Source organism: Stegastes partitus, unplaced genomic scaffold, assembly GCF_000690725.1.
Source record: "Stegastes partitus isolate 25-593 unplaced genomic scaffold, Stegastes_partitus-1.0.2 Scaffold1529, whole genome shotgun sequence".
NCBI lineage: Eukaryota > Metazoa > Chordata > Actinopteri > Pomacentridae > Stegastes > Stegastes partitus.
In genome coordinates this window covers 141,697-149,293 of record NW_007579260.1, presented here as the reverse complement: position 1 = coordinate 149,293, position 7,597 = coordinate 141,697, and the positions used below count along the sequence as shown (strand labels likewise).

The 7,597-nt window shown below is 49.6% G+C and overlaps 2 protein-coding genes across 2 annotated transcripts in view; both read left to right on the top strand.

Annotated features, from left to right (window-relative positions):
* Nucleotides 1–55: 55 nt before the first annotated feature.
* Nucleotides 56–3,503, top strand: LOC103371139 (cyclin-dependent kinase 5 activator 2-like). The gene is made up of 2 exons (XM_008300369.1): nucleotides 56–544; nucleotides 3,132–3,503. Exons 1-2 carry the CDS (start codon nucleotides 62–64, stop codon nucleotides 3,501–3,503), a joined length of 855 nt encoding a protein of 284 aa, XP_008298591.1. The 5' UTR covers nucleotides 56–61.
* A 2,447-nt stretch (nucleotides 3,504–5,950) lies between these two features.
* The window catches only part of fbxo3 (F-box protein 3), an 8,699-nt gene continuing 7,052 nt past the window's right edge, over nucleotides 5,951–7,597 (top strand). Inside the window, exons 1-3 of the mRNA XM_008300368.1 lie at nucleotides 5,951–6,063; nucleotides 7,211–7,300; nucleotides 7,404–7,567. Coding sequence (XP_008298590.1) covers nucleotides 5,972–6,063; nucleotides 7,211–7,300; nucleotides 7,404–7,567 — 346 coding nt within the window. The 5' untranslated portion in view covers nucleotides 5,951–5,971. The remainder of the gene's footprint in view (nucleotides 6,064–7,210; nucleotides 7,301–7,403; nucleotides 7,568–7,597) is intronic.

Here is a 7,597-nt window from a genome sequence, read left to right as displayed (position 1 = left end):
TCCTCCTCCTCCTCCTCCGTTGCTGCTGCAGAGGCTCGCGCCGCTCGGTCCGGTTGTCGTCATGGGAACGGTGCTGTCTCTGTCTCCGGGCTCGCGGAAAGCCGCGGCTCGTGGACCGGAGAAGCTGGCGGTGCAGAAGCCGCCGGAGGAGGATGATGCTGATGCTGAGGATGCTGAGGATGAGGAGGAGGAGAAGAAGAAGAAGAAGAAGAAGCGACACGCGCTGCTCCTGCACGCGCTCACCTGGAAGAAGCGCCTCGTGGCCGCGCGAGCCAAGAGGAAGGGCGGCAAGAAGGTGAAGCCGGTGACCGAGCAGCAGCAGCGGGAGCAGCCCGACAGCGACCCGCGGCACAGAGCGCCGAAGGCCGGACACAGGCACGGACCCATCCCGGTGCCCGTCCCCACCGTCCCGGAGCGCGGCCACCGGCAGAGGCAGGGCCGGCCGGAGCTCACCGTGTCCCCGCGGAGGGTGGTGGTGCAGGTCGGTGCTTCACACGGAGACAGGGAGGGCCAGGGAGCGGGCCAGAGTCTGAAGACCGGGACGGTTCCGTTAAAACTGATCTGAGAGCGATTCTGATTTAATCATTTACCGCGAATCTGCAAATGAGACACGTTTACAGCCGGTTTCCTTCACTCCTCCCTACTTGTCGTCTCCTTGTGTCCTCCATCCTTGCTTCCCTGCTTCCTTGCCAACTCTCTCGTTGTCTTCTTGTCTCCTTCCCTCCTTGCCTCCTCCGTCCTCCCATCCTTGTCTCCTGTCTCCTTGTCTACTTTTCTTCTCCATGCTTGTATCCTTTCTTCTCCCTCCTTATCTCCTCCCTCCTTGTCTCCTTGTCTCCTCCCTCCCTATCTCGCTACCTCCTTGTCTCCTTGCCTGTTCAATCCTTGTATCCTTTCTCCTCTCTCCTTGCCTCCTCCCTCTTTGTTTCCTTATGTCCCCTCTCGTTGCCTTTTGTATCCTTGACTCCTTGCATCCGTGTCTCCTCCCTCATTTCCTCCTCCTTCTTGTCTCCTTGCCTCCTTGCGTCCTCTCTCCTTGTCTCCTTGCATCCTGCCTCAATGTGTCCTCCCTCGTTGCCTCCTTGCCTCCTCCTTCCTTATCTCCTATCCTCCTCCCTCCTTGTCTCCTTACCTCCTTGTCTCTCCCTCATTTCCTCCTCCTTCTGTCCTTGCCTCCTTACATCCTTGCCTCCTCTCTCCTTGCCTCCTTGTGTCTTCTCTCCTTGTCTCTTTGCATCCTCCCTCATTGTCTCCTTTCCTCCTCCCTCCTTGTCTCCTTGCCTTCTTGTCTCACCCCTCCTTGCCTCCTTGTGTCCTCTCTCCTTGTCTCCTTTCCTCCTCTCTCATTGCCTCCTTTACTTCTCCCTCCTTGTCTTCGTTCCTCCTTCCTCCTGGTCTCCTTATGTCCTCCCTCCTTGCCTCCTTATCTCCTCCTTCCTTGCCTACTTGTGCCCTCCCTCCTTGTCTCCTTTCCTCCTCCCTCCTTGTCTCCTTTCCTCCTTGTCTCCTTTCCTCCTTCCTCCTTGTCTTCTTTCCTCCTCCCTCCTTGTCTCCTTGTCCTCCTTCCTCCTTGTCTTCTGTCCTCCTCCCCCCTTGTCTCCTTTCCTCCTTGTCTTCTTTCCTCCTCCCTCCTTGTCTCCTTTCCTCCTCCCTCCTTATCACCTTGCCTTCTTGTCTCACCCCTCGTTGCCTCCTTGTGTCCTCTCTCCTTGTCTCCTTTCCTCCTCTCTCATTGCCTCCTTTACTTCTCCCTNGAGCTCTTGTAGACACTCAGAGTTAGTTGAGTCCGTTACTCATCCCGGTGGTGGTCTCTCTGGGACAGACGGACACATGTCCGTCTTTAGGACCAGTTTGGGTCTTTTTGGACAATGTTGAGTCTCTTTGACAAGTTTATGTCTTTTGAACAATATTGATTGATTTTCTAAACGGTCCAGGTGATTTTTGACTGTTTTCATCTTATGTTGGACAAATCCTGAGTCTTTCTGGGCAAGTTTGCTTCATGTTGGACAATTTGGGGTCTTTTCTGACGTATTTGAGTCCTTCTGGAAACATTCGTGTCATTCGGACGGTTCTGAGTCCTTTTTGGACAGCTGAGCTTAAAATCATCTGGGGGCTCAACTCTGAGTAGTTTAGGACAACTGTGACTCTTTGGGACACGTTTCTATGAGTCTGGACCATTCTGAGTAACGTCATTCATACATTTCTGTTATTTGGACAGCTGTGACTCAGCAGTTCCAAGTCGCTCTGGACGAGTCGTGGGTCGCTGTGGACATGTTTGTATCGTTTGACAGGTTCCAGGTCAAGTCGAGGCACAAAGTGTGTCTGATGGAACTCTGATGGCTGAGCAGGAAAACATGTGGAGCTGTCAGGCAGTGATGAAGGTTCTTCTTCACCTCCAGGCTCCCTCTGCTGGAGGCTGCAGCTCAGAACATCTGCTGCTGTTCAGCTCCAAACACCTGAGAAGACATGTTAAGGTTCAGTTTGTCCTCGTCTCAGTGTGACGTGTCCAACCAGGCTGGTGCTGATCCAGAGAGTTCCTGTCAGTGTCTGTCTGTGGATGGATCCATGGTTCTGCTGGAATCCAGTCTTTGGTCACATTTCACCAGCTGCTGAGGCTCTAACATCAGCAGAACCTGATGTGGTGAAGCTGGACCAGACCAGGTTCGAGTGAGTCGGGTTTCAGATCACTTTGATCAAAACTGGACTTGTTCTGAACCAATTCTGAGAAACGCTGATCAAGTTTCAAGTCACTGATTTGATCCGTTTTGGACCCGTTGAGCTGCATGTTGAGCAGGTTCCAGGTCGTTTGGTCTCATCTGAGTAAACAACAACAACAACAACAACAACAACAACAACAACAACAGTAGAGTCATGTTGACCTCATTGGACTCATTTTGTACATTTTTTTTTGTTTTTAGTCATTTTTGACAAGTGTCATGTTGAACTGGTTCATATCGGAACATTTTCTGGTCGTTTGGGTCCAACTCGAAGCGACAGACAGGTAATGAGACAGACAGACAGGTGGACGCCCCCCTCCCGCCTCCCCCANACCTGTCCTGTAGTCCTACCTGTCCTGTCCTGTCCTCCCACCTGTCCTGTAGTCCTACCTGTCCTGTCCTGTCCCCCTCCAGGATCAGTGCTTCATCAGTCCTGCCAGTCTGGTCTTCGTGTACCTGCTGTGCAGGGACGTGGTGGATGAGGATACATCTTCGGAGCAGGAGCTCCACGCCACCTTCCTCACTTGTCTCTACCTGTCCTACTCCTACCTGGGCAACGAGATCTCCTACCCGCTCAAGCCCTTCCTGGTGGAGTCCAGCCGCGATGCATTCTGGGATCGAGCGCTGGAGGTGATCGAGCGCCTGAGCGGCGACATGCTGCGCATCAACGCCGACCCGCATTTCTTCACCGAGGTGTTCCAGGACCTGAAGAGGCAGGGGGCGGCCGAGGGGGGGAGGGAGGGGGGGGACAAAGATGGCGGCCGGATCGACGACCTGGATCGCTAAGAGAGAGAGAGAGAGAGAGAGGAGACGTCAGTGTTTGTCAATGAGACTCGCCCGGCGGCCCGCTGAATGTAAACCGGCTGCAGCGGCTGGTCGCCGCCGTTACCATGGCGACCGGTGAGCGGCGACCTTAACTGCATGCTGTCAATCAAAACTAACGGCATCCTCCGACTGCACCATTGTGGACGTGTTACCATGGCAACTGCACATGCGACCAACCGCCAGCCTTATTTCGTTTCGTCGCAGGAGTCGCTTCATTCCTGCGTCACAGACTTGAATTCAACCTGTTTGACTTCTCCTGGGTTTGGTGTCTCCATGCAGCTGAATGTAAAGAGTTCCTTTCAGAGTCAATGATTCCAGGCAGTCGGTCATGTGACCTGCTGGTCAGACCAGGATGTTTTCTGTCAGAGCAGTCAGGACGACTGACCTGTGCCATAAACAACACGAGTCACCCGAGTGCGTGTCGCCTCTTCTTCCTTCTGTTTCATTCTGTCTTCATGTTGTCACTGAATCAATAAATGTTCTGCTCATGACTCCAGGTGGGAGTAAAACTACAGTAAATGTGGCAGCTTGTTACTGGGTTCGTCCCGTAATTTTGAAAAACGCTGTTAACTAACAGTAAAAAGCATTTTCTGTATTTTAATGTTGACTTTATGAAAAAATACTATTTAAGGTGTTTATGTTGTACAAACAGGACAAACAGTCAAACCTGCAAATGTTAAATAAATCCATATAATAAGGGAAACATGTGCTCGCAGTACATTTTCTAGTAAATGCTAGTAATTAAAACAAACAACACAAAACAAGTACGAACATGAGAACAGGTCCTCTGAATACAAAAAGACAGTTTCTGTTATTTTTATCTGCTGTAAATAAAAATACGTCTTTTGTTAAAATCACACCTACAGACATCCATCTGTACCTTTCTGTCAGGAAATAATTCAGCTGCAGCAGCAATCATTCTTACAGAAAGTTTTTTAAAACTCTGAACGTTACACACACATTAAAACATGACGTCAGCTGACAGCAGATCGACATGTCAACAGCTGCAGCTCCTGTCGGCTTTACAGGCCAGATGTTTGAGCTGCACATCAGCAGGTTTTAATCCAGAGCCGCAGTGACTCACTGCTGCATCGCTGCTCCGCTTTTTGTGAATAACTGAGACAGGGTCACATGATGCACCGCTGCTTGGTGCCGATTGGTCCAGATTTGCTGCAGAGAGAGAGAAGGATGTAAAAAATAAATGTGTGAGCAGAGACCTGACGGAGCTGAATGTGAGGCGGCAGAAGAGACAGAAGTAAAGTTACAGATGTTGTTTTCCTCAGTGAGGATGAAAATCACAGCAGCAGCATTTTTATCAGACAGGAAGTACAACAGACAACTAAAATCAGCTTCCTCCTGTCACAGACTCCAGCTGCTGACTTTGTTGTCATGGAGTCTGTAGAATGCAGGAAGATGGAATGTTTACATGTTCAGTCCACAGAAAAGAGCAGAAACCATCTTTAAGAATACATCAATGAATGATCTCCACTGTGGGATAAATGAAACACGATCTCATCTCGTCTTATCTGAATGTCAGTAAAACACCTGTTTAGCGGTGAGCTGCTTCCACATGAGGCAGAATCTGTGGTTTGTGTGTCGGCCGAGGAGCTCTCTGGACCCTTCATGTCATGTTGTTACGTCACTTATATTTTTCAAATAGGAATAAAAATCCACCTTTTCTGATGTCAGGTCATCAGTCAGAGACACTCGGTGGAACCAGAGGAACATGAGAGGAACCCTCTGAGTGTTTTATCAACGTTCTGTCATCTTGTTCTTGTTTAAGTCATGTAAACTCAGGTCAGACACTGAGGAACTCCTCCAGCCTCCTGCATTGTTCCAGCACCTAGGTGGCGCTGTTCCTCACATTTTTCAGGGACAACTGCAGGCCACAGAACCAAAGGTTCTGACTGTCTGAAGAGAACCGAGTCAACATAACGTCAGGTCAAGACAGACAGAAACAAGCCAGAGTTTGTTCTGCATCAGAATGATGACGAGGTGCAGTCAGACATTCTGTACCAGAAACTGGACCTGAACCAGAACCTGAGCACAGACCAGAAACAGAACGTGAGGTCAAAATAGCAAAAATACAATCATGTCGCATTTAAAGGGACAGTGAATGGTCTGAGCAGCATAGTACAGTATACTTTATTATAGTAGAAAACAGTATATTATAGTGTAGTACTCTATAGTATAGTATAGTATGCTTTACTATAGTATAATATAGTATATTGTAGTGTCGTATAGTAGTATAGTTTAGTGCAGTACATCATATTACATAGTTGTTGTCTAACAGCAGTAATTTAAACGTAGTCCATAACACTACGATGCTGATGACTCCAGAGAAGAAGAGAGATGCGCACTACACATCTGCGCAGCAGCCGGCTGCTAAAAAGTGAGACGACGAAGAAGAAGTGTTGCTAACGCTAACAATGGCAGCTTCCACGGAGTTACGGATGGATGAGCTGCCTTCAGATCCGCTGCTGCACATTTTATCCTACCTGGCCTTCAGGGACCTGGTCCGGTACGTATCCGGCAGCCGGCCGGTCCACACGGCAGCGAGCCCCGGCTGTTGACTTCAAAACAGACGGACAGTGTCGTGAGGCGGCTGCGCAGCTCGCAGCCACAAACTCCAGCAGCGGCAGCAGCAGCTAGTTAGCTCAGCTAGCTGCGGGGTTTGTTCTCATTTTTCATAAAGAAAGAAGCGAACAGTTCCTGTCAGCGGTTTACAGCGAGTGTTGATTCAGTGGAGACTTTAGCGGTGGCTGTCATGGAGCACCGAGCCAACATGGCGACGTTACATCAAGATACACATCTTGTTTACAGTTAGCCGCATGCTAACAGCTGCTAACAGCTTGTTTGTGTGCAGCTCAGCTGATTAGTTGGTTTAAACACCGAGCGGTGTCCCGTCAGGTCTGATCTCAGCAGGGATCTGAGCTGCTTGTACTCACATTATTTAGAACTTTGACAGGTTTACTGCAGGTCATGTAGGAACACTGCATCAGCGCCATGTACACACAGTACTGCAAGTTCTCCTGGTCGTTTCATCAGCTGTACACACTCTGTATTGGTTCTGTGTGGAGCTGTGCTTGTAGCTGTTTCTGTGGTTGTTTTGAGTCTCTTTATAGATTCTTTGTGTAGAAAGATGTTCCACCATCAGATGTAGGAAGATGTTCCACCATCAGTAGAAAGATGTTCCACCATCAGCTGAATGTATCTCCAACAACTGGCTCCTCTGTTCTCTGGTTCTGATCCATGCTGCGTTTATTAATTAGGATTATTTTGAACAAGTTTGTCATTTTGAGCATTTTTTTTTTAGTTGTTCAGGACACTTTGTGGTTCATGTTGATTGCTGTCAACTCAAATGACCACAAGTAGATGCAGAACAACCAGAAACAGAAGCATGATGACGACAAAAGAACCACAAAAACAGCTGTTGTATGAATAAAGATATCCTTGTTTTGAAAAATACTTGTCTGCAGGTCAAAGGGACGTCTCCAGACATTTTAATGTTCGGCCTAGTTTGATCTGAGCTGTGTTTGACCCCGCTCCATGCATATCTAACCCCGCCCCTATGCATATCTAACCCCGCCCCTGTGCATATCTAACCACGCACCGTGCATATCTAACCCCGCCCCATGCATATCTGACCCCGCCCCTTCTGTCTGCAGCTGCAGTTACGTCAGCCGCAGGTTGAACGATCTGTCCAAACACAATCCGCTGTGGAAGTCGCTGTGCTGCAAACACTGGCTGCTGACAGAGTGAGTACTGCTCATTAAACCTCCTCAAATCGCACAACACCGCAGTGTACACAGTGTGTGTGTGTGTGTGTGTGTGTGTGTGTGTGTGTGTGTGTGTGCGCAGTGCGGACCGGCTGCAGAGCGGCGTGTCCTGGTACTGTCTGTTCAGGCAGTACTACACCGACCTGGGCCGGTACATCCAGTACTACCCGGTCCTGAAGAGAGCCTGGGAGCAGCTGAAGGCCTTCCTGCAGCAGAGGTGTCCTCGCATGATCGCATCGCTCAAAGGTAACGGCCTCACCTTTACCCACTGTGGGT

Excerpts from the sequence above, each read along its gene's own strand:
- LOC103371139 (XM_008300369.1), top strand. The coding sequence starts at position 62 with ATGGGAACGGTGCTGTCTCTGTCTCCGGGCTCGCGGAAAGCCGCGGCT. Across the intron at positions 545-3,131 it reads AGAGTCTGAAGACCGGGACG|GATCAGTGCTTCATCAGTCC; the intron begins GTTCCGTTAAAA and ends GTCCCCCTCCAG.